At 48.1% G+C, this 25473-nt stretch overlaps 1 protein-coding gene across 4 annotated transcripts; it reads right to left on the reverse strand.

Annotated features, from left to right (window-relative positions):
• Positions 1-51: 51 nt before the first annotated feature.
• LOC142921714 (uncharacterized) lies at positions 52-14991 on the reverse strand. Of its 4 annotated transcripts, none has more exons than XM_076063026.1 (11): positions 14857-14991; positions 14130-14328; positions 13392-13570; positions 10061-10437; positions 9694-9859; positions 8513-8872; positions 5639-5722; positions 4599-4950; positions 4408-4468; positions 3629-3730; positions 52-3422 (listed from the first exon to the last, which is right to left on the reverse strand). In XM_076063026.1, exons 1-11 carry the CDS (start codon positions 14948-14950, stop codon positions 3375-3377), a joined length of 2022 nt encoding a protein of 673 aa, XP_075919141.1. In that variant the 5' UTR covers positions 14951-14991; the 3' UTR covers positions 52-3374. The 4 variants fall into 4 exon arrangements, with proteins under 4 accessions (XP_075919141.1, XP_075919140.1, XP_075919139.1 ...); XM_076063025.1 differs by having other exon boundaries at positions 4599-4758; positions 5639-5920; XM_076063024.1 differs by having other exon boundaries at positions 5639-5920.
• Between the last annotated feature and the right edge of the window lie 10482 nt (positions 14992-25473).

The raw sequence follows: 25473 nt of genomic DNA on the forward strand, positions 1-25473 counted from the left end.
GGCTCTCCGTGTGAGTCGATGGCTCTCTGTGTTGCGATCTAAACATCGTGGTATTTTTTATTCACTTTATTTGTTCTATCTACGTGACTTTACTGAAAGAACCAGAGAATATGAATAAACGGTAAGGCTCTGGGTGAACGGGCAGAAGAACATCACAAAACAATGTGAACAATTATTGACGGATCCTACTAATGTAGTGTGTCATAGTGTATAATGTAGTATATAGTGTAGTGTATAGTGTAGTGTATAGTAGTATAGTGTAGTGTATAGTGTAGTATATAGTGTAGTGTAGTATATATAGTGTGTAGTGTATAGAGTAGTGTAGTGTATAGTGTAGAGTGTAGTGCATAGTGTAGTGTATAGTATAGTGTAGTATATATAGGGTAGTGTATAGTGTAGTGTATGGTGTAGTGTATAGTGTAGTGTAGTACACTAGTACAGCACACTGGTGGGTTAGCGAGCCAAGCAACAACAGAGCGTAGTATATATAGTGTGTAGTCTAGTGTATAGTGTAGTGTGTAGTGTATAATGTAGTGTATAGTGTATAGTATAGTGTATAGTGTATAGTATAGTGTAGTGTATAGTAGTGTAGTGTATAGTGTAGTGTATAGTAGTGTAGTGTAAAGTGTAGTGTATAGTAGTGTATAGTGTAGTGTATAGTGTAGTGTATAGTGTAGTATATAGTGTAGTGTATAGTGTAGTGTATAGTGTAGTGTATAGTGTAGTGTATAGTGTAGTACACTAGTACAGCACACTGGTGGGTTAGCGAGCCAAGCAACAAAATAGTGTAGTATATATAGTGTGTAGTGTAGTGTATATAGTGTAGTATATATAGTGTGTAGTGGAGTGTAGTGTGTAGTGTATAGTGTAGTGTATAGTATAGTGTATAGTGAAGTGTATAGTATGGTGTAGTGTATAGTGTAGTTTATAGTATAGTGTAGTGTATAGTGTAGTGTATAGTGTAGTGTATAGTGTAGTGTATAGTATAGTGTATAGTGTAGTATATATAGGGTAGTGTGTAGTGTAGTGTATGGTGTAGTGTATAGTGTAGGGTAGTACACTAGTACAGCACACTGGTGGGTTAGCGAGCCAAGCAACAACAGAGCGTAGTATATATAGTGTGTAGTCTAGTGTATAGTGTAGTGTGTAGTGTATAATGTAGTGTATAGTGTATTGTATAGTGTATAGTATAGTGTATAGTGTAGTGTATAGTAGTGTAGTGTATAGTGTAGTGTATAGTGTAGTGTATAGTAGTGTAGTGTAAAGTGTAGTGTATAGTAGTGTATAGTGTAGTGTATAGTGTAGTGTATAGTGTAGTATATAGTGTAGTGTATAGTGTAGTGTATAGTGTAGTGTATAGTGTAGTGTATAGTGTAGTACACTAGTACAGCACACTGGTGGGTTAGCGAGCCAAGCAACAAAATAGTGTAGTATATATAGTGTGTAGTGTAGTGTATATAGTGTAGTATATATAGTGTGTAGTGGAGTGTAGTGTGTAGTGTATAGTGTAGTGTATAGTATAGTGTATAGTGAAGTGTATAGTATAGTGTAGTGTATAGTGTAGTTTATAGTATAGTGTAGTGTATAGTGTAGTGTATAGTGTAGTGTATAGTATAGTGTATAGTGTAGTATATATAGGGTAGTGTGTAGTGTAGCGTATAGCGTAGTGTATAGTGTAGTGTATAGTGTAGTGTATAGTGTAATGTATAGTGTAGTGTATAGTGTAGTGTATAGTGTAGTGTATAGCGTAGTATATAGTGCAGTGTATAGTGTAGTGTATAGTGTAGTGTATAGTGTAACGTATAGTGTAGTATATAGTGTAGTGTATGGTGTAGTGTATAGTGTAGTGTATAGTGTAGTGTATAGTGTAGTATATAGTGTAGTGTATAGTGTAGTGTATAGTGTAGTGTATAGTTTAGTGTATAGTGTAGTATATAGTGTAGTGTATAGTGTAGTGTATAGTGTAGTATATAGTGTAATGTATAGTGTAGTATATAGTGTAGTATACAGTGTAGTGTACGGTGTAGTGTACGGTGTAGTGTATAGTGTAGTGTATAGTGTAGTGTATAGTATAGTGTAGTGTATAGTGTGGTGTATAGTGTAGTGTATAGTAGTGTATAGTGTAGTGTATAGTGTAGTGTATAGTGTAGCGTATAGTGTAGTGCATAGTGTATAGTATAGTGTAGTGTATAGTATAGTGTAGTGTATAGTGTAGTGTATAGTGTAGTGTATAGTAGTGTATAGTGTAGTGTATAGTGTAGTATATAGTGTAGTGTATAGTGTAGTGTATAGTGTAGTGTATAGTAGTGTATAGTGTAGTGTATAGTGTAGCGTATAGTGTAGTGTATAGTGTAATGTATAGTGTAGTGTATAGAGTAGTGTATAGTGTAGTGTATAGTGTAGTGTAGTACACTAGCACATCACACTGGTGGGTTAGCGAGCCAAGCAACAACATTTGCACTCTGGATACCGTGACATTTCGCCAGCAATCACAACAACCAGCTTCGTCAGGCGACAGCGATCTAACCCGGACGATATCGGCTCGCCGAAAACCAACAGCGTCAAACTACGAAAGTGCCGCGGCATCGCGGGAGCGGCCGATGAAACTGGCCGAGCTCGGGGAGAAATAAAAAAACCGAGACGCTGACGTGCCGCACGAAGGCCCACGGCGTTGTACGCGCCATCGTGACGCCGCCTGTCGCCCCGACAAAACAATATAATATAAACACGCGGAACTCCCTCGGTGCCGGACGTCGTGACGGACCGTGCCGATGTCGCCGCTCGTTGACCCCCGGCCACGCGAGGGCGAATTTAAATTCTCCCCCCACCCCACCGCACCCCCCTATCCCTGGCTCCCTGGCACGACGCCCAGTCGCCTCCCGTCCAGCAGCACAACGCCGGGGGAAAGCGCTGGGAGGTGAGAGACCGTCGCGAAGACTAAAATAAAATAACAAAAACACTGCGTCCGGTTAACGGAGAGCTGTTTCGTAAAACAAAATTCCCACCCCCACCCCACCCAAAAAAAAAAGTGAAAAGCCAAACTCGGGGCACCGATTGTAACCGGCACGAGGCAAATATCCCCCAATGCTGAAAAACATCGCTCAGTTGGGATCAAACAACAACAACAAATCGTCTTGGTTCTTTCGGGGGGGGGGTTCACCCGCTCGCGAAGCGACAAGCCCGGGCGTTTCCGCCGGCAACCACGTCAAGGTGGAGCGCGGCAAGGCGGAGCGTGGCAAGGTGGAGCACTCCAAGGTGGAGCACGGCAAGGCGGAGCACGGCAAGGCGGAGCACGGCAAGGTGGAGCACTCCAAGGTGGAGCACGGCAAGGTGGCGCACTCTCGCTCCTCCCCCCCCCCACCCCGAGCCGCTTCTCAAAAATCTTCCTCCCTCGCCTCGTCGTCATCTTCGTCTGTGAAAACCTGCGGGGGTCGGAATAAATTAGAGAGACGGTGACCGACCCCACCCACCCCCCCCCCCCCCTGGGGTGGCCAGAAGCGGATCGCTCACTCAGCCTAAGCAGGAGCATCGGTGATGTGGGCGGACACTCGCTCACCGCTCGCTCACCGCTCACCGCTCGCTCGCTCACCGCTCGCTCACCGCTCACTCACCACCCACCCCTCCTCACCGCGTAGTCGTAGCTTCCAGCTCCGCTGTCTTGGTGCTGAGGCTGCGGTTGCAACTCGTGCAGCCCCTCATCCGCCTTGTTGCCACTCTCTAGCGTTAGCAACTACACACGGAGCATCCCCACAACACGCACAGTGTGTGGTGAATCTGTGGGTCTCTGTGTGGTGAGTCTGTGGGTGTCTGTGTGGTGAGTCTATGGGTCTCTGTGTGGTGAGTCTGTGGGTCTCTGTGTGTGGTGAGTCTGTGGGTCTTTGTGTGGTGAGTCTGTGGGTCTCTGTGTGGTGAGTCTGTGGGTCTCTGTGTGGCGAGTCTGTGGGTCTCTGTGTGGTGAGTCTGTGGGTCTCTGTGTGAGTCTGTGGGTCTCTGTGTGGTGAGTCTATGGATCTCTGTGTGGTGAGTCTGTGGGTCTCTGTGTGGTGAGTCTATGGGTATCTGTGTGGTGAGTCTGTGGGTATTATTTTGGCAATCGTCATCAGGAGGAGAAAAGAGGGGGATGAAAGCCGCTGAAGCAGCAGGCTGTTTTAAAGTTTTAAAGTTGGGTGTAGCCCAAGGGTCATAAACAAAGTGGGCACAACTTTACCGAAAGACCCAAAGAAAATGAATTCCTGCAGTCACGAAAGCTTTAGGTCGAGTCTGTGTCTCTGTATATACACTACACTACTATATACTACACTATACACTACACTACTATACACTACACTACTATACACTACACTACACAGAATACGGAGAGAGACACGGATGGACTGGGCCTCTGTGTCCTGGCGGTGTGCCACTCACGGAGCCACGGTCGCCCTCCGCGTTTCTCCGCGGTGCCTTGGGGAGCGTGGGGGGATCCTCCCTGCACGCATGTGGGTAGTGGGGGGGTGGTGGGGTAGTGGTGGGGGGGGCACAGCGGCAGGTCGTCACACAGACGACCCCGCGGGCACCGCCGACGTCCGCCCGACGTCCGAGAGAAGCGAGCGACTCACGAGGGGCCCCAGGGCTCGTGACGACGCTGACGCTGACGGCGGTGGCGGTAGAGCAGCAGCAGCAGCAGCAGCGTGGCCACCAGGGCGAGGGACACGGCGAGGATCGCGGCCGGAGCGGCCCAGCTGGCCCGGCCCGCCGCCGCTGCCGCCGCAGAATTCTCTGCATGGCCAAACGGTCCCCCGCGTGGCGTCAGCGTGCCGCCATAGCACGACGACAACCGCCGCGATGACCACACGCGCCAGGCTAGGTGCGCTTTGAGGCTCGCGGCGCTCGCACCCGGGCGTTGCGGGTCGAGGGAGCGAGACGGAGGGACGGACGGAGACAAAGTTCCCCTGTGAAGGCCCCGGCGGACTGTCGGGGCGGGTGCTGTTAGCGAGTATCAGCAGCTGTGAAGGCCGTGATTGTGACAAACGAGGGGATGGGTGGCCAGAACAGGGACACACACACACGCACACGCAATACACACACATGCACATGGACACACACACACACACGCACACGAACACACACACGGACACACACACACGAACACACACGCACACACACACACAGACACACGCACACACACACACATGCATGCACACGCACACGGACAGACACGCACACACACACGAACAGACATGCATGCACACACACACACACACGGACACGCACACACGCACCAACACACACACACGTACACACACGCACCAACACACACACACGAACACACACACACGCACACACACGCACACGGACACACACGCACACACACGCACACACACATGCATGCACACGCACACGGACAGACACGCACACGCACACACACGCACACACAGACACGCACACGAACAGACATGCATGCACACACACACGGACACACACACGGACACGCACACACGCACCAACACACACACACACACACAAACCAACACACACACACGTGCACGGACACACACACACCCACACACACACACCCACATGTACACGGACACGCACACACACACACACACACGTACACGGACACACACACATGCAACATTCAGAGATGCGAACAAACCTGTTCGTGTGTCCAGTTGCCTGTTCGGACCGAAAGTCGTGAGTTCAACCGGCGTGCAACAGACGGCGGTGGTGGCATCTACATCTGTAGAACGTGAAGAACCAGTGGCATTTACATCTGTAGAACGTGAAGAACCAGTGGCATCTACATCTGCAGAGCGTGAAGAACCAGTGGCATCTACATCTGTAGAACGTGAAGAACCAGTGGCATCTACATCTCCAGAAGGTGAAGAACCAGTGGCATCTACATCTCCAAAAGGTGAAGAACCAGTGGCATCTACATCTGCAAAACGAGAAGAACCAGTGACATTAATATCAACAGAATACGAAAAAACAGTGACATGTACATCTGTAGCACGTAAAGAACCAGTGGCATCTACATCTGCTGAACGTGAAGAACCAGTGGCATCTACATCTGCAGAGCGTGAAGAACCAGTGGCATCTACATCTGCAGAGCGTGAAGAACCAGTGGCATCTACATCTGCAGAACGTGAAGAGAACGTCAATAACCAGTGGCATCTCCATCTGCAGAACGTGAAGAACCAGTGGCATCTACATCTGCAGAACGTGAAGAACCAGTGGCATCTACATCTGCAGAGCGTGAAGAACCAGTGGGATCTACATCTGCAGAACGTGAAGAACCAGTGGCATCTACATCTGCAGAACGTGAAGAACCAGTGGCATCTACATCTGTAGCACGTAAAGAACCAGTGGCATCTACATCTGCTGAACGTGAAGAACCAGTGGCATCTACATCTGCAGAGCGTGAAGAACCAGTGACATCTACATCTGCAGAGCGTGAAGAACCAGTGGCATCTACATCTGCAGAACGTGAAGAGAACGTCAATAACCAGTGGCATCTCCATCTGCAGAACGTGAAGAACCAGTGGCATCTACATCTGCAGAACGTGAAGAACCAGTGGCATCTACATCTGCAGAGCGTGAAGAACCAGTGGGATCTACATCTGCAGAACGTGAAGAACCAGTGGCATCTACATCTGCAGAACGTGAAGAACCAGTGGCATCTACATCTGCAGAGCGTGAAGAACCAGTGGCATCTACATCTGCAGAACGTGAAGAATCAGCGGCATCTACATCTGCAGAGCGTGAAGAACCAGCGGCATCTACATCTGTAGAACGTGAAGAACCAGTGGCATCTACATCTGCAGAGCGTGAAGAACCAGTGGCATCTACATCTGCAGAACGTGAAGAACCAGTGGCATCTACATCTGCAGAGCGTGAAGAACCAGTGGCATCTACATCTGCAGAAGATAATGAGCTTTGGGTCTCCATGTGAGTCTATGGGTCTCTGTGTGAGTAGTCTATGGGTCTCTGTGTGAGTCTATGGGTGTCTGTGTGAGTCTATGGGTCTCTGTGTGAGTAGTCTATGGGTCTCTGTGTCAGTCTATGGGTGTCTGTGTGATGAGTCTATGGGTCTCTGTGTGAGTAGTCTATGGGTCTCTGTGTGAGTAGTCTATGGGTGTCTGTGTGGTGAGTCTATGGGTCTCTGTGTGAGTAGTCTATGGGTCTCTATGTGAGTAGTCTATGGGTCTCGGTGTGATGAGTCTATGGGTCTCTGTGTGAGTCTATGGCTCTCTGTGTGAGTAGTCTATGGGTGTCTGTGTGATGAGTCTATGGGTCTCTGTGTGAGTAGTCTATGGGTGTCTGTGTGATGAGTCTATGGGTCTCTGTGTGAGTAGTCTATGGGTCTCTGTGTGAGTAGTCTATGGGTGTCTGTGTGAGTAGTCTATGGGTGTCTGTGTGAGTAGTCTATGGGTCTCTGTGTAAGTAGTCTATGGGTCTCTGTGTGAGTAGTCTATGGGTGTCTGTGTGAGTAGTCTATGGGTGTCTGTGTGAGTAGTCTATGGGTCTCTGTGTGAGTAATCTATGGGTCTCTGTGTGAGTAGTCTATGAGTGTCTGTGTGAGTAGTCTATGGGTCTCTGTGTAAGTAGCCTATGGGTCTCTTTGTGAGTAGTCTATGGGTGTCTGTGTGAGTAGTCTATGGGTGTCTGTGTGAGTAGTCTATGGGTCTCTGTGTAAATATTCTATGGGTGTCTGTGTGAGTAGTCCATGGGTCTCTGTGTGAGTAGTCTATGGGTCTCTGTGTGATGAGTCTATGGGTCTCTGTGTGAGTATTCTATGGGTCTCTGTGTGAGTAGTCTATGGGTCTCTGTGTGAGTCTATGGGTCTCTGAGTGAGTAGTCTATGGGTGTCTGTGTGAGTAGTCTATGGGTCTCTGTGTGAGTCTATGGGTTTCTGTGTGAGTAGTCTATGGGTCTCTGTGTGAGTAGTCTATGGGTGTCTGTGTGAGTAGTCTATGGGTCTCTGTGTGAGTAGTCTATGGGTGTCTGTGTGAGTAGTCTATGGGTGTCTGTGTGAGTCTATGGGTCTCTGTGTGAGTAGTCTATGGGTGTCTGTGTGAGTAGTCTATGGGTGTCTGTGTGAGTAGTCTATGGGTCTCTGTGTGAGTAGTCTATGGGTGTCTGTGTGAATAGTCTATGGGTCTCGGTGTGAGTAGTCTATGGGTGTCTGTGTGAGTAGTCTATGGGTGTCTGTGTGAGTCTATGGGTCTCTGTGTGAGTAGTCTATGGGTGTCTGTGTGAGTAGTCTATGGGTGTCTGTGTGAGTAGTCTATGGGTCTCTGTGTGAGTAGTCTATGGGTGTCTGTGTGAGTAGTCTATGGATCTCTGTGTGAGTAGTCTATGGGTGTCTGTGTGAGTAGTCTATGGGTGTCTGTGTGAGTAGTCTATGGGTTTCTGTGTGAGTAGTCTATGGGTCTCTGTGTGAGTAGTCTATGGGTGTCTGCATGAGTAGTCTATGGGTCTCTGCATGATGAGTCTATGGGTCTCTGCGTGGGGCAGTGTCAATCCTCACCGATGACAGAGAGGTTGACCCTCCCCTCGAAGTTGTCGTGGGGGAAGGTGGCCACGTGGCAGAGGAAGAGGCCCCCGTCGCCAGCCCGCACGTCCAGCAGCTCCAGCGAGACGTCGCCGGGAGGCCCCCCAACGCGGAACCGCAGTCGGCCCGCGAGGGACGAGTTGGAGTACGCCGTGCCGTGCAGCGGGCTGAGTGCGGCCAAATTGGCCCCCGCCCAGACGTTGCCACGGGAGGCCTTCAGCCAGTTGGCCTGCACCACCACCACGGCCGCACCCCACAGAACGCAGCGCAGCAGCGCCACCTTCTGGCCGACCACCGCCGTGACCTGGCCGTCCGTGTCGACACCCACACGAGGGACTGGGTGGGAAGACAACACAGAGACCCATAGACTACTCATAGAGACCCATAGACTACTCATAGAGACCCATAGACTACTCATAGAGACCCATAAACTACTCACACAGACACCCATAGACTACTCACAGAGACCCATAGACTACTCATAGAGACCCATAGACTACTCACGCAGAGTCCCATAGACGACTTAGAGACCGACAAGACTTCTCACGCAGAGATCCATAGAGTACTCATAGAGACCCATAGACTATCCTCTTTGGTAATTTCGATAAAGTCACGTAGAATGAGAATAAAATAATAAATTGATAAAATAACACAATAATATTCTTACGACGTATCGGCCACAACACAAGCGGCCATCATCAGGTGAAGGGACGAGACTGTCTGGAGGACAGCGCTGGTCTGAGCGTGGCTGTGTTCGCTCCAGCGCTGTCCTCGTGTTCGCTCCAGCGCTGTCCTCCAGACAGTCTCGTCCCTTCACCTGATGAAGGCCGCTTGTGTTGTGGCCGAAACGTCGTGAGAATATTATTGTGTTATTTTATTTTATCAATTTATTTTATTCTCATTCTACGTGGTGACTTTACCGAAAGAACCAAAGATGAATCCTTGCAGTCACGAAAGCTTTAAATCGAAATCCATAGACTACTCATAGAAACTCATAGACTACTCACGCAGAGTCCCATAGACCACTCAGAGACCCACAAGACTACTCACACAGAGACCCATAGACCACTCATAGAGATCCACAAGACTACTCACACAGAGACCCACTTCACACGCACAAAAATACCTCTCACTCATTCACCCAGCCACCCACTCACCCACGGTGCTGTGTGGTGGAGGGACGGAGACACACGACAGTGGAGACCACTCCCCTGCCTTCCACCGTGGCAAGTCGGCTACCATTCTCACGCGGACGCAGTACTCATCCTCGCGTCCCGGCAGAAGCATCATTCGGTGTTGGTACCGGCATCCGATGAAGCGCTCCTGGCAGTAAGCATCATCATCATCAGTAGTAGCAGCAGTAGTAGTAGCAGCAACAGCATCATCATCAGTAGTAGTAGCATCATCAGTAGTAGTGTCATTGGTAGTATCATCATCATCAGTAGCAGCATCGCCACCCACTCAACCACGCACATCTCCCGCCACAACCTCCCGACCCCCGTCACAACTCCCGCAATCTCTCACCGTGAGTTGAACGCCGCCTCTTGTCGAAATGTCAACCTGATGGTGGAACTTCACGTCGTGCGACACCAGCGCCCTCCACCCCCGCCCGACGGAGACCAACAACGACAGCTTCCGCACCTCCGGCTCTCCGTCGACCACCGCCTCCAACTCCCCAGCCACCCCAGGACCACCATCATCACGGCGGTCATCGTCACCGCCGTCACGGTCATCGTCATCGCCGTCGTCGTTGTCGCTGTAGCCATCATCGTCGTTGTCTTCATCGTCACCCACAACACCGCACTCCTCATCCTCATCCTCACCACCATCGCCCTCCTCCTCCTCCTCCCCCCGCGTCAGTTTGTCGAGCCTCAGGGTGAACGACGGAGCGCTGAGCACAGCTGAGACACGGGAGAGGGGGGGTCATGGCGAGGGATGTTTGTGTGATCTCTCCCTGTCCTACAGAGTGAGTGAGTGAGTGGAGTTTGTGTGATCTCCCCCTGTCCTACAGAGCGTGTGAGTGGAGTTTGTGTGATCTCCCCCTGTCCTACAGAGTGTGTGGAGTTTGTGCGATCTCCCCCTGTTCTACAGAGTGTGTGAGTGGAGTTTGTGTGATCTCCCCCTGTCCTACAGAGTGTGTGGAGTTTGTGTGATCTCCCCCTGTCCTACAGAGTGAGTGAGTGGCGTTTGTGTGATCTCCCCCTGTTCTACAGAGTGAGTGTGAGTGGAGTTTGTATGATCTCCCCGTTCTACAGAGTGAGTGGAGTTTGTGTGATCTCCCCCTGTCCTACAGAGTGAGTGGAGTTTGTGTGATCTCTCGCTGTCCTACAGAGTGAGTGGAGTTTGTGTGATCTCCCCCTGTTCTACAGTGTGAGTGGAGTTTGTGTGATCTCCCCCTGTTCTACAGAGTGAGCGAATGGAGTTTGTGTGATCTCTCCCTGCCCTACAGAGTGAGTGAGTGGAGTTTGTGTGATCTCCCCCTGTCCTACAGAGTGAGTGAGTGGAGTTTGTGTGATCTCCCCCTGTGCTACAGAGTGAGTGAGTGGAGTTTGTGTGATCTCCCCCTGTCCTACAGAGTGAGTGGAGTTTGTGTGATCTCCCCCTGTTCTACAGAGTGAGTGGAGTTTGTGTGATCTCCCCCTGTTCTACAGAGTGAGTGAGTGGAGTTTGTGTGATCTCCCCCTGTCCTACAGAGTGAGTGAGTGGAGTTTGTGTGATCTCCCCCTGTTCTACAGAGTGTGTGAGTGGAGTTTGTGTGATCTCTCCCTTTCTTACAGAGTGAGTGAGTGGACTTTGTGTGATCTCCCCCTGTCCTACAGAGTGAGTGGAGTTTGTGTGATCTCCCCCTGTCCTACAGAGTGAGTGAGTGGAGTTTGTATGATCACCCCCTGTCCTACAGAGTGAGTGAATGGACTTCGTGTGATCTCCCCCTGTTTTATAGAGTGAGTGGAGTTTGTGTGATCTCCCCCTGTCCTACAGAGTGAGTGGAGTTTATGTGATCTCCCCCTGTCCTACAGAGTGAGTGAGTGGAGTTTGTGTGATCTCTCCCTGTTCTACAGTGTGTGAGTGGAGTTTGTGTGATCTCCCCCTGTCCTACAGAGTGTGTGGAGTTTGTGTGATCTCCCCCTGTTCTACAGTGTGAGTGGAGTTTGTGTGATCTCCCCCTGTCCTACAGAGTGTGTGGAGTTTGTGTGATCTCCCCCTGTCCTACAGAGTGAGTGGAGTTTGTGCGATCTCCCCCTGTTCTACAGAGTGTGTGAGTGGAGTTTGTGTGATCTCCCCCTGTCCTACAGAGTGTGTGAGTGGAGTTTGTGTGATCTCCCCCTGTCCTACAGAGCGAGTGGAGTTTGTGTGATCTCCCCCTGTCCTACAGAGTGAGTGTGTGGAGTTTGTGTGATCTCCCCCTGTTCTACAGAGTGAGTGGAGTTTGTGTGATCTCCCCCTGTCCTACAGAGTGAGTGGAGTTTGTGTGATCTCCCCCTGTCCTACAGAGTGAGTGAGTGGAGTTTGTGTGATCTCCCCCTGTCCTACAGAGTGAGTGAGTGGAGTTTGTGTGATCTCCCCCTGTCCTACAGAGTGTGTGAGTGGAGTTTGTGTGATCTCCCCCTGTCCAACAGAGTGAGTGAGTGGAGTTTGTGTGATCTTCCCCTGTCCTACAGAGTGAGTGGAGTTTGTATGATCTCCCCCTGTTCTACAGAGTGAGTGGAGTTTGTGTGATCTCCCCCTGTCCTACAGAGTGAGTGGAGTTTGTGTGATCTCCCCCTGTTCTATAGAGTGAGTGAGTGGAGTTCGTGTGATCTCCCCCTGTCCTACAGAGTGAGTGAGTGGAGTTTGTGTGATCTCCCCCTGTCCTACAGAGTGAGTGGAGTTTGTGTGATCTCCCCCTGTCCTACAGAGTGAGTGGAGTTTGTGTGATCTCCCCCTGTCCTACAGAGTGAGTGAGTGGAGTTTGTGTGATCTCTCCCTGTCCTACAGAGTGAATGAGTGGAGTTTGTGTGATCTCCCCCTGTCCTACAGAGTGAGTGGAGTTTGTGTGATCTCCCCCTGTCCTACAGAGTGAGTGGAGTTTGTGTGATCTCCCCCTCTCCTACAGAGTGAGTGGAGTTTGTGTGATCTCTCCCTGTCCTACAGTGAGTGAATGAGTGAGTGGAGTTTGTATGATCTCCCCCTGTCCTACAGAGTGAGTGAGTGGAGTTTGTGTGATCTCCCCCTGTGCTACAGAGTGAGTGAGTGGAGTTTGTGTGATCTCCCCCTGTCCTACAGAGTGAGTGGAGTTTGTGTGATCTCCCCCTGTCCTACAGAGTGAGTGAGTGGAGTTTGTGTGATCTCCCCCTGTGCTACAGAGTGAGTGAGTGGAGTTTGTGTGATCTCCCCCTGTCCTACAGAGTGAGTGAGTGGAGTTTGTGTGATCTCCCCCTGTCCTACAGAGTGAGTGGAGTTTGTGTGATCTCCCCCTGTCCTACAGAGTGAGTGAGTGGAGTTTGTGTGATCTCCCCCTGTCCTACAGAGTGAGTGGAGTTTGTGTGATCTCCCCTTGTGAGCCGAAGACACACACACAGGCAGAAAGAGTCACAGACATACACAGCGACACACACAGACAAAGATGACAAAGATCCTCCGTGTAGCCTGAAAAATACCGTTGGGGCAAGTGCTGTTAGTGAGCACCAGACAGACACGGACAAAGAGAGACACAGAGAGAGAGACACAGAGAGACACACACACACAGAGACACAGAGAGAGAGAGAGACACAGAGAGACACACACACACAGACACAGAGAGAGACACACACACAGAGACACAGAGAGAGAGACACACACAGAGACACAGGCATATGTACAATCTCGTGCCACTCACTTTCCATCAAGGGCAGGACCACAACCGCGACCCAGGGTGAGGATCGTGACGGCGAGGATGAGAAGGAGAATCTCACACGGAGAAGGTAGCGGTCACCGGGATCGTCCAGCACCGAGGAGACGTCGCACCGTGTCTCCGTTGTTGCAGCGCAGACGGTCTGCCAGCGGGCTCGTCTGAAGCTGCGCAGACAGAGACACAGGGAGGAGTGGTGAGGGTGGTGAGGAGCCAGTGGGTGAGAGAGACGTGTGTGTGTGTGAGTGAGTGGGTTGGTGGGTGAGTGGGTTGGTGAGTGAGTGGGTGAATGGGTGTGTGTGTGAGTGGGTTGGTGGGTGAGTGGGTTGGTGAGTGAGTGGGTGAGTGGGTTGGTGAGTGGGTGAATGGGTTGGTGAGTGAGTGGGTGAATGGGTGAGTGGGTGATTGAGTGGGTGAGTGAGTGGTTTGGTGAGTGAGTGGGTTGGTGAGTGGGTTGGTGAGTGAGTGGGTGGGTGAGTGGGTTGGTGAGTGAGTGGGTGAGTGGGTAAGTTGGTTGGTGAGTGAGTGGGTGAGTGGGTTGGTGAGTGAGTGGGTGAGTGAGTGGGTTGGTGAGTGAGTGGCTGAGTGAGTGAGTTGGTGAGTGAGTGAGTGGGTGAGTGGGTTGGTGAGTGGGTGAGTGGGTTGGTGAGTGAGTGGGTAAGTGAGTGGGTTAGTGAGTGGGTGAGTGGGTTGGTGAGTGAGTGGCTGAGTGAGTGAGCATCTCACAGTTTGCTCTGAACTCTGTATGTAACATTCAGGAACGTTGAGTTGGTCGTGGTCGTGGTGGTCGAGTTGATGGTTAAAGGATCAACAAGTGGGGGTCTATCCCCTCCATCCCCACTGGGAGCCGCTTCAACGGGGTCCCAGCAAAGGGTCGCCAGGAGGTCTCGAGACTCCAAACGAACATTCAGTGGGAACAGCGGAGCTGGGCAGATGGGGAAAAAACACTCAAGAGTGCGCTAACCACTGCACCACCACTCCTCACTCACACACAGTGCGTTAACCACTGCACCACCACTCCCCACACACTTACACACACAGTGTGCTAACCACTGCACCACCACTCCACACACACAGTGCGTTAACCACTGCACCACCACTCCCCACTCACACCCACACAGTGCGCTAACCACTGCACCACCACTCCCCACTCACACACACACAGTGCGCTAACCACTGCACCACCACTCCCCACTCACATACACACAGTGCGTTAACCACTGCACCACCACTCCCCACACACACACAGTGCGTTAACCACTGCACCACCACTCCCCACACACAATGCGCTAACCACTGCACCACCACTCCCCACACACTCACACACAGTGCGCTAACCCCTGCACCACCACTCCCCACTCACACTTACACAGTGCGCTAACCACTGCACCACCACTCTCCACACAATCACAACCTGGCACCCGATTTATCGACCACCTCGGGCTCTGCTCACCGTGGCTGCTGCACGTGACGAGGTGGTGGAGGAGGAGGAGAGGCAGGATGAAGGGGAAGAGTAGGCCAAGTTTGTAGAGTTTCGACATCGCCATTAACCCCACACGCAGCCAAGCGCCCGCCTCACCCAAGTCACGTGCTGAGTAAATCGATTAAAGGTTAAATAAAAAAAATTGGATCGATTCCTATGGGGATAACAAATGCGAATCGATAGTGGTCAAAAATGTAGCCGATGGCATCGATCCCTATTGGGACTGCATTGGAATTGACGTTGGTCGTGAGTGTAAAATGGAATCGAATACATTTTCGATAACATGGGAATTGATGGCGATTTGTTCTAATAACATAGGAATCGATCTAGCTAGTGATTTAAAGCGCATAGAATCGAATCCCATTGGGATACCTACCATGAGAATCGATTGTGTTAGAAAAGGAGAGCGTTTAGAATCGATTCCTATTGAGATAACATTGTAGTCTATGAATCAGAAAGGGTTTTATTCGCCATGAAAGTTCACACCAACACGGAATTTACTTTGGCAGGATGGTGCATACATTCAACATATAGGAATCTAAAATCTTAAATAAGTTTTAAACAAGTCTTACTATAATAAGGGTTAAAAGTCTAACTAACACCAAGGGGCTGAAGTATATAAAATTGAATAAATATCGAATATAAAATAGCTTTAAGTAATTTAAAAATAAAAAATACAAATAGGTTAACATAGTTAATATCGGCAAGGTTTCATCATGTAGATAAAATGTTAAAAACAGTGTTAGCCCTTGGCCTTGTTTAACAGGCCAGCAGCAGATGGGAAGAAGCTGTTTTTATGGCGTGAGGTTTTGGTCCTGATGGACCGAAGCCTTCTGCCGGAGGGGAGTAGCTGAAACAGAGAGTGTCCAGGGTGGGAGGAATCGGCCTCAATCTTCCTCGCTCGCCTCATGGTCCTTGTCGTGTGCAGGTCCTCGAGGGTTGGTAGATTGCAGGCAATTACCTTCTCAGCAGTGTGGATGATACGCTGCAGTCTGCTCTTGCCCTTGGCAGTGGCAGCAGTGTACCAGACGGTTATGGAGGATGTGAGGATGGATTCAATGATCGCTTTATAGAATTGCACCATCATTGTCTTTGGCAGGTTGAATTTCTTCAGCTGCCGTAGAAAGTACATCCTCTGTGCAGTCTGCTTAACAGCGGATGTCAAACCACTGTGTCACTCACAACGCACATTGCATGTTGGTGTCAAAATTGTGGCAATTCCAGTAACACTCTCTCTTCTCCCTGTATACCAACAGCTGCACCTCCAATCATCTGTCCGTCAAACTATTGAAGTTTGCGGATGACACCACCCTCATTGGGCTGATCTCTGGTGGGGATGAGTCTGACTATAGGTGGGAAGCTGACAATCTGGTGACCTGGTGTAGCCAGAACAACTTAGAGCTAAATGCTCTAAAGACAGTTGAGATGGTTGTGGACTTCAGGAAGAATACAGCACCACTCACCCCCATCACCCTGTTAGACTCCCCAGTAAAAATTGTAGAGTCCTTCCGCTTCCTGGGCACTATTCTCTCCCGGGACCTCAAGTGGGAATTGAACATCAGCTCCCTCACCAAGAAAGCTCAACAGAGGATGTACTTTCTACGGCAGCTGAAGAAATTCAACCTGCCAAAGACAATGATGGTGCAATTCTATACAGCGATCATTGAATCCATCCTCACCTCCTCCATAACCGTCTGGTACGCTGCTGCCACTGCCAAGGACAAGAGCAGACTGCAGCGTATCATCCACACTGCTGAGAAGGTAATTGCCTGCAATCTACCGACCCTCGAGGACCTGCACACGACAAGGTCTATGAGGCGAGCGAGGAAGATTATGGCCGATTTCTCCCACCCTGGACACTCTCTGTTTCAGCTACTCCCCTCCGGCAGAAGGCTTCGGTCCATCAGGACCAAAACCTCACGCCATAAAAACAGTTTCTTCCCATCTGCTGCTGGCCTGTTAAACAAGGCCAAGGGCTAACACTGTTTTTAACATTTGATCTACATAACGACACGTTGCTGATATTAACTATGTTTCCCTATTTGTATTTTTAAATTATATCTTAAAGCTATTTTATATTCGATATTTATTTAATTTTATATACTTCAGCCCCTTAGTGTTAGACTTTTAACCCTTATTATAGTAAGACTTGTTTAAAACTTATTTAAGATTTTAGATTCCTATATGTTGAATGTATGCACCATCCTGCCAAAGTAAATTCCGTGTCGGTGTGAACTTACATGGCGAATAAAACCCTTTCTGATTCTGATTCTGAACACTATCCAGAAACTCCACAAGGGAGATGACGCGTCAATGATCGCCCCCTACCGACAGACTCATGTCACGTGCAGGCCGGTGCAGGGCCACCTTGTGCCACACAGGGGCAGCTGCCACTAGGGGGCGCCCTTCCATTGTTTGAGATGAGGTTCGATACGAAACACCGAGTTGCTGAGGCAATAAGGCAAGCGACTTGAGTGCAAATGTTGTTTATAACGTAGTGAATGCTTGGGATCTTGTCTCTCTCTCCTGCTCACAGATTTACCCAGCCCACAGCTCCACAGATACCAGCCGCTCCTCCTGGGCAGGTTCGGTTACGTACCGTGCGAAATAAGTTCCAGATACACACACAGAGACTCACACAGAGACCCATAGATTATCACGGTTGGCTAGGTATGGTGCGAAAGAAGTTATGTACACACACACAGAGACCCATGGATTAACACGGTTGGCTACGTACGGTGCAAAAGTTACAGATAAACAAGTTTGAGTCGTGGGCCGTGGAAGTTGACCGGGCGCGTGTTGCTACTGACAGTCGTTGAATACGGTTGGATAGACGCTGATAGAGAGACACACACAGACAAGACAGGCGGACAGACACAGACAAGAGGAACACAGAGATGACAGAGAGACACAGGCAGAGAGAAACACAGAGGCAAACAGATGACACAGACGGACAGAGACAGAGAGATGTTGAATCGAACACACTGAACTCGCTCCATTGAAAGAGATTCCTCGATCTTCGCAATGCCTGGAAGTCGTTCTTATTTTTATTGATTTAATTGCATGTGGTGTGTACGTGCAAGCAATGTGGGATATCGATGTACGCAGATATGAACAAGATCAGCAGACAAGACGTCTTTAATTTAATCGGTCTCTCCCACTAAACAAAGGAATGTTGAACACGAAATATAAATCCCACGGCCTTCGTGCGAGTCCATAATTACTGCAGCATTGCTTCAGTGCAAGCCAACTGTGGACCGGTTTTGGTGGACACTGTGTGTGTACACTGTGTGTGTGTGTACACTGTGTGTGTGTGTACACTGTGTGTGTGTGTACACTATGTGTGTGTACACTGTGTGTGTGTGTACACTGTGTGTGTGTGTACACTGTGTATATACACTGTGTGTGTGTACACTATGTGTGTGTACACTGTGTGTGTACACTGTGTGTGTGTGTACACTGTGTGCAAGCCACCTGTGGACCGGTTTTGGTGGACAATGTCTCAACAGCAGTGGGGCTTGCTTCAAGCCATGGTTGTGAACATCCAGACGTTAATCAGCAAGGAGCATTTCTAGTCCAAGTTCGACAAAATCTGCGTCAACACGTAAGACAAAATTATAATTCGTGTTGTAGAGAATGTATCTCCTCTACGTGTAACTTTAAGGTGGTATTCCTTGTAACTGATGAATGATCCGAGTGTGCTTCCTATGTCAAAGACAATGAGTTGCTCCAGATGCTTCCTGAAACACAAAAGTACCCTTTGACCTGTATCACAAGAACAACGGGTCTCACCTGAGTTCTCTGTACAGGTTACTTCCAAAAACACATGCACTTTGTCCTAACATCACTTATTCAATGTTTGACCCTTATAAAAAATAAAGTGATGCATGTACACACAAAATCAGACAAGTGTTCATTCTAAATTTCGATTTAAAGCTTTCGTGACTGCAAGGATTCATCTTAAGTCACGTAGAATGAGAATATGAGAAAAAAATAATAAATTAATAAAATAACACAATAAAGCTATTTCTATGACCAGTCTATTTCTATGACCAGTCACAAGCTAATCACTCAGCTATTTCAATGCTAAATTCTCCTGTTTTATATGTAAACCCCTTTGTCAAGGTGCCTCACCTCTCTAAACCAGCTTAAAAGACGCTATGAATCTCAACAGCGTTCATTGAAGCTCTGTCGTCCCGACAGGTCTGTTCCTTTCACCTGTAGGCCACTTGTGTTGTGGCCGAAACGTCGTGAGAATTTTATTGTTATTTTATTAATTTATTAATTTATTCTCATTCTACGTGACTTTACCGAAAGAACCAAAGAAGATGTTCATTCTAAATTATTGACTGGAATTTTAACAAAATTTAATTACTGCAGTGAAATCTACTGCATCAGATAACATCTGATTAAAAAGCTATTTAAAAAAAATATGCACCGTCTGCTTAACAGTGGATGTAAAACATACTATTGTGTCATTCAAAACGAGTAGGCCATTGCATGCTGGCGAATTCTAAACATTAGCGACACATTACAAAACTGAGATGAAACATCAATCATCGCCCCCTACTGACAGCCTCTTGTTCACATTCTCTTTGGTTCTTTCATTAAGTCACGTAGGTAGAAAAAATAATAATAGATCACGATGTTTCGATCGTAACACAAGCGGTCGTCCTCAGGTGGAAAAAATAAATGCAGGCCCGTGCAGGGCCACCACCCTGTGCCACACAGGGGCAGCTGCTACTTGGGGATGCTCTTCGAGTGTTTCAGACGAGATACAAAACTCCGAGTTGCCGAGGCGATTAAGCAAGCACCGAGTAAATGTAATTATTATAACATAGTGAATGCTTGGGGGCTTCTTGGCTCTCACTCCTGGTCAGAGATCTCCCCAATCCACGGGTCCACAAAGACTGGCCGCTCGCTCTTACTCTGCAGGTTGAACCTAGGAATTGAGTGTTCAACTTCACATTCTTTTCATTAAAGGCCTGTGACAAAGGTGCATCTATTGTAGTGACCGTCTCAAGCTTACACACCTATCGGGTCTCCATTTGACTTTGTATTGTCTAGGAGCAAGTCCACCCACACCTCCACTTCCATGAATTGCTGGGAGTTGCCTCGCTCTGCCTCAGTCAGAATTCTCCTCCTGCTTTACGTTGCCTCCATCAATGTGAAGGTCCGATTTTGGAGTTGAATCTTCATCTTCACATTTCACCATCACCTCTTCCCTCTTCACCATTACCTCTTCATATTTCACAATCACCTCTTCATATTTCACCTCGATACCTTTAAAAGTGTCCAAGTTGGGATTTTCTTCCGGTTCGTGTTTCATGAGGGATGGGCTCATTGCGGCACTTTGACTTTCACAAGCTGATTTCAGACTCCACTCCTTGCAGATCTTCTGATGCTTCTGTGTTCTCTGGTGTACTTGAAGATTTTATGAATGTGCAAACGCCTTCCTGCAGAGTGCACCTGAAGGGTTTCTCTCCTGTGTGTATTCTCTGGTGTGTTACAAGATGAGATGACTTTGCAAACGCCTTCCCACACACACTGCACTTGAAGGGTTTCTCTCCCGTGTGTGTTCTCTGGTGTACTTTAAGATGTGGTGACTGTGAAAACACCTTCCCGCACAGAGTGCACTTGAAGGGTTTCTCTCCCGTGTGTGTTCTCTCGTGTACTTCAAGATTTGATGACTGTGCAAACATCATCCCGCACAAAATGCACCTGAAGGGTTTCTCTCCTGTGTGTGTTCTCTGGTGTTTTTTAAGAACAGATGACTGTGAAAATGTCTTCCCACACACAGTGCACTTGAATGGTTTCTCTCCTGTGTGTGTTCTCTGGTGTTTTTTAAGAACAGCTGACTGTGAAAATGCCTTCCCACACACAGTGCACTTGAAGGGTTTCTCTCCCGTGTGTGTTCTCTGGTGTCTTTGCAGATTTGATGAATGTGCAAACGCCTTCGCACACATCGTGCACCTGAAGGGTTTCACTCCCGTGTATGTTCTCTGGTGTGTTACAAGAGCAGATGAACGTGCAAATGCCTTCCCACACACACTGCACTTGAAGGGTTTATCTCCCGTGTGTGTTCTCTGGAGGGTCTGAAGAACTGATGGCCATGCAAATGCCTTCCCAGACACAGTGCACTTAAAGGGTTTCTCTCCTGTGTGTGTTCTCTGATGTACTTGAAGATGTGGGGACTGTGAAAATGCCTTCCCACACACAGTGCACTTGAAGGGTTTCACTCCCGTGTGTGTTCTCTGGTGTGCTACAAGAGTAGATGAATGTGCAAACGCCTCCCCACACACACTGCACTTGAAGGGTTTATCTCCCGTGTGTGTTCTCTGGTGTTCTACAAGAGCAGATGAACGTGCAAACGCCTTCTCACACATACTGCACTTGAAGGGTTTCTCTCCTGTGTGAGTTCTCTCGTGCCGTGTGAAATCTCCAGTACGATCCGTGCTATATGCACACCGGTCGCATTGGAGCCTTGTCCTACCGAGCTGCGCTGAGTGCATTTGCTCCATGAGACCAATGACCAATTCTGCGGAGGAAGCGTCAGAGGAAGCGTCAGCTGCAGACAGAAAAAAATAATATCCACACCATCTACACGTCAGTATTGAGGCACAGAGGAATGCATATATAGTCACATGTGACTTACACGTCTATACTTATTCATATATTCAGGATGTAGTAAAAACGTTTCCCAAATTCATCACAGGGCTGTTATGGCACACAATGAGAGGGCAAATTGTTATAAATATGCCTGGAAGCCCTCGTATCTTCAAAATGAATGTTCACCCAAAACTTCGAGCACACAATTTCAGCTGTCTGGCTACAAAAGGAATATTTATGAAAGCTAAATACAGCTGACATAGCAAAGGGTGTTGAAAACAATACCATTTGTGTTATGCATAAATTAATGTTCAATCACAACTTAGAGGTGTGAATCCAGGCTCAGATGTCATTGAATGCTGGGGATGAACAGTTCCGACTTCAGCTGAATGTGTGTGCTGTGTTCACATCCTGTTTCCATTCTTACAAAGAGTTCCAGAGGAAAACAAAAATAAACTATTGTTTTGATATAACTTCCGTGTTCAATAGAGTTAATAGACTTTACTTCAAACACAAACTTGACACTGTCACACACTGGCAGTGGCGTGTCTAGAATCATGCCTGGCCACCTTCATCTGCTTGCCATGAATGCTTCCTCACTCTACCAAGTAATTAATCGAGGATCAACGAACATAGCCGAGGCTAACTGGAGTTTGCGTGTCTCTCTCCGTGGTGAGATGTTAACTACCTCACCCGGTATACAGGTAGTCGTGGGTTCGATCCCGACCCTGAGGCCTGCTGTATATTTGGAGTTTGCGCGTCTCTCCGTATAGCGTCTTTGACCGATAGACATTGACACACGTATTCTTGTTGATTTCGGTAAAGGTACGTAGATAGAAAATAACAATAACAGATAATACAATTACATTAAATAAAGACCACTTGTGTTGCGATCAAAACAACGTGAGTTGTTTTACTTTATTTGCAATTATTTTTACCGAAAGAACCAAGAATATTCATTCCTGCAGTCACCAAAGTTTTAAGTCAAAACATTCACACACGTTGACAAAGCCTCACCTTGTGTTGTTGTGGGCAGGTCGCTTCTGATAACAAGAGCGGTATAGCAGCTCAAGCGGGCTTGGCCTGGTGAAAAAAATAAAAACTGCGTGAACATTTACAATAAAACAAAGTTACAAAGTGGCGAGCCGGGTGAAGACAAATTAAACTTAAGCGAGATAATTAAAGTAAACGCAATCAGGCGAGGGCAGGAGGCAAGGCCCCGCGTGGCTAGGCCCCGCGTTGTAAAGTTCCAACCTGGACATCGATTCCCATGCTCGCTGCTACTCAACTGACATCCCTACGAGAGAGAGAGGCTCTACCTTGGTAAACAACAACAACCACCACCATAACAACCACACCCGCAATGAGAATTTCTCACCTCGGACTTCAGAACAGGAAGCGATAGCTTGTGTCAATGTATCTATAGCAGTGGTTCTTAACCTTGTTGGAGGTACCGAACCCCACCAGTTTCATATGCGCATTCACCGAACCCCTCTTTAGTGAAAAATAAAATGTGATTTTTTTCAAATTCAAGACATAGATATGTTTTTTACTGGTACACAAAATGAGCCATGCATGAACATTACCTTGTTCAAAGAATAAAACCAACACAATGCATAAACTCACAACAAATTACATACCTGGAAATCAAAGTGACTTCTGCTGTTGCCTTTGAGAGATCAGTTCAGATATGCGTGGCTTCACCTTGGCAAGTGCCACTCTCATGTCATTTTCACAGCAAAGTCTGTTCCTTTTCTTCGTTTTTATGTCCAGCATCCTCGAAAAGGATTGCTCACAAAGATATGTTGTAACAAATGGTATAAAAAAATCCAGGGCTTTCTTAGCAATAACTGGATACTTGTTCATTTGTCGACACCAAAACGTTGAGAGCGTTGTTGTTCTGAAGAGTTGCTGTTGAACCTGGCTCTGCTGAATTTCAATGATTTCGTCGAGGAATTCATCATTGACATCTGCTGTTTCAACAGCAAACGTGAACGGCTGTCTCACCCATGCTCTTGTAGGGAAATATCCGTCGAGAGACTTTGCAAGCTCATCTAAGTGCGTGGCAATTGTTTGCTTCAGTTCCGTGGATACAGAAATATCTCCGATTCCAGACACATCTTCGATCTTACTTGCACAGTCGTCCAGAAGCGGGAAGTTTGCGAAGTTATTGTTCTCTGTTCGTCGTTTCCATAACGGTAGCTTTTTTTGAAAAGCCTTCAGGTGTTCTTCCGCTTCCATGATATTGACTCCACCACCCTGCATCTGCTGATTGAGATGATTGAGAGCTGCGAATATATCAGCCATGTACGCTAAAATGAGAATGAACTCAGGATTTTTGAAGCAATCTGCATGGCAGTGTTGGTGCTCTTGCAAAAACAGGGCTAATTCCACACGCATGGCAAAAACACGATTCAGCACCTGTCCCCGGGATAACCACCGAATATTAGAATGGAGCAGAAGTACCTCAAATTCAGAGCCCATTTCTTTACACAGCTCACTGAAGATGCGGTGCCTCAGAGCACTTTTTCGCACATAGTTCACACATTCCACCACAGTTTTTAATACTTCTGCCATTTTTGGAGGTAAGGTTTTTGTTGCCAACGCATGCCTGTGCAGAATACAATGCGTCACAATGATGTGTGGTGCATCGGCCTTTACTAGCGCACCAAAACCAGACTTTCTTCCCAGCATGACTGGAGCTCCGTCCGTACAAACTGCAGAAACCATATCCCATGAAAGATTGTTGTCTCTGAAGAAGTCATCCACAAGCTTCTTCACATCGGCTGCCTTCGTTGTTGTTGTAAGAGGCTTACAAAATAAAAACTCTTCTTTTATCATGTCGTCTTTCACATAGCGTACAAAAACAGCAAGCTGGCTTAGATCAGAAACGTCTGTGGTTTCGTCGAGTTGAAGGCTGAATTTTGCCGGGCTTGAAATCAGATCCGCGACTACTTGAGCCAAGATGTCTTTACTCATGTCTTCTATTCTGTCACTGACGGTGTCATTTGAAAGGGGAATTTGGGATAATTTACCTTCGGCCGCTGTTCCGAGTATCAGATTCGCCATCTTTAATGCAGCTGGTTTCACAAGTGGTTCACCAATGGTGTGTGGCTTGCCCTGCTTTGCGATCAGGTAAGCAACTTCGTACGATGCTGTCAGGATCGGTTTGTTAACAGGTACAAATCCAAGAGCAGGCAGAGTGGCCCTTTCATCGAATCTGGCTCTCTTCACCCTGAATTCAGCAAGTGTTGTGTTCTTGTATTCCCCATCTCCATGCAGCTTCAAGAAGTGTTCCTTTAGTTTTGCCGGTGCAAGACTAGAGTTGCTCAATTTGGCGTTGCAAATCATGCAGATAGGACGCTCACTCCCATCACGTTCCGTGACACATGAGAATCCATGTTGTACATATTCGTCCGACCACTTTCTTCTTTTGCCCGACATAGTTAGTATGGATAAAATATTAAAGAAATCACACGACGTACGACAACAACAGTCACACGTTGACTACTGAGTACGCACAATAATTCAAGTGTGTCCGGACCTCCGTGGCGGGGGCTCTGCCGAACCCCTGAGATCGACTCACCGAACCCCTGGGGTTCGATCGAACCCAGGTTAAGAACCACTGATCTATAGCTTCCTGTTACCTCGTGACGTCACGCGGCAGCAGGTGACATGACGTCACTTCCGGAAAACGATACCCGCCCCTCCCACAATGAGCTGCTCCGTAAATAGAGTATGATTAAATGATGTTAGTCCCATCCGATACATATTGTAGGTGCTGAACCCGTCGCAATAAACTCGAGACAGCTTTAACGGACACATTATGTTAATGAGCCGCCAGTCACTGGGCGTAGCTTTGCACCACACGGGCTAGGCCGCAGGCTTTCGGCCGTCCGCTCCCTTTGAGTCGCTGCAATTTTTTATTTTATTATTTTTAATCGTGATTTAGTGTGCCGTGTGTATAATGTGTACACG

Source organism: Petromyzon marinus, unplaced genomic scaffold, assembly GCF_048934315.1.
Source record: "Petromyzon marinus isolate PM22_M1 ecotype Great Lakes invasive population unplaced genomic scaffold, UKy_Petmar_22M1.pri1.0 PM_G_Scaffold_86, whole genome shotgun sequence".
NCBI classification, from domain to species: domain Eukaryota; kingdom Metazoa; phylum Chordata; class Hyperoartia; order Petromyzontiformes; family Petromyzontidae; genus Petromyzon; species Petromyzon marinus.

Excerpts from the sequence above, each read along its gene's own strand:
- LOC142921714 (XM_076063024.1), bottom strand. The coding sequence starts at position 14,950 with ATGGCGATGTCGAAACTCTACAAACTTGGCCTACTCTTCCCCTTCATC. Across the intron at positions 10,438-13,391 it reads GGTCCTGCCCTTGATGGAAA|CTGTGCTCAGCGCTCCGTCG; the intron begins GTGAGTGGCACG and ends CCCGTGTCTCAG. Across the intron at positions 5,921-8,512 it reads GGTCAACCTCTCTGTCATCG|ATGTAGATGCCACTGGTTCT; the intron begins GTGAGGATTGAC and ends CTCGTTTTGCAG.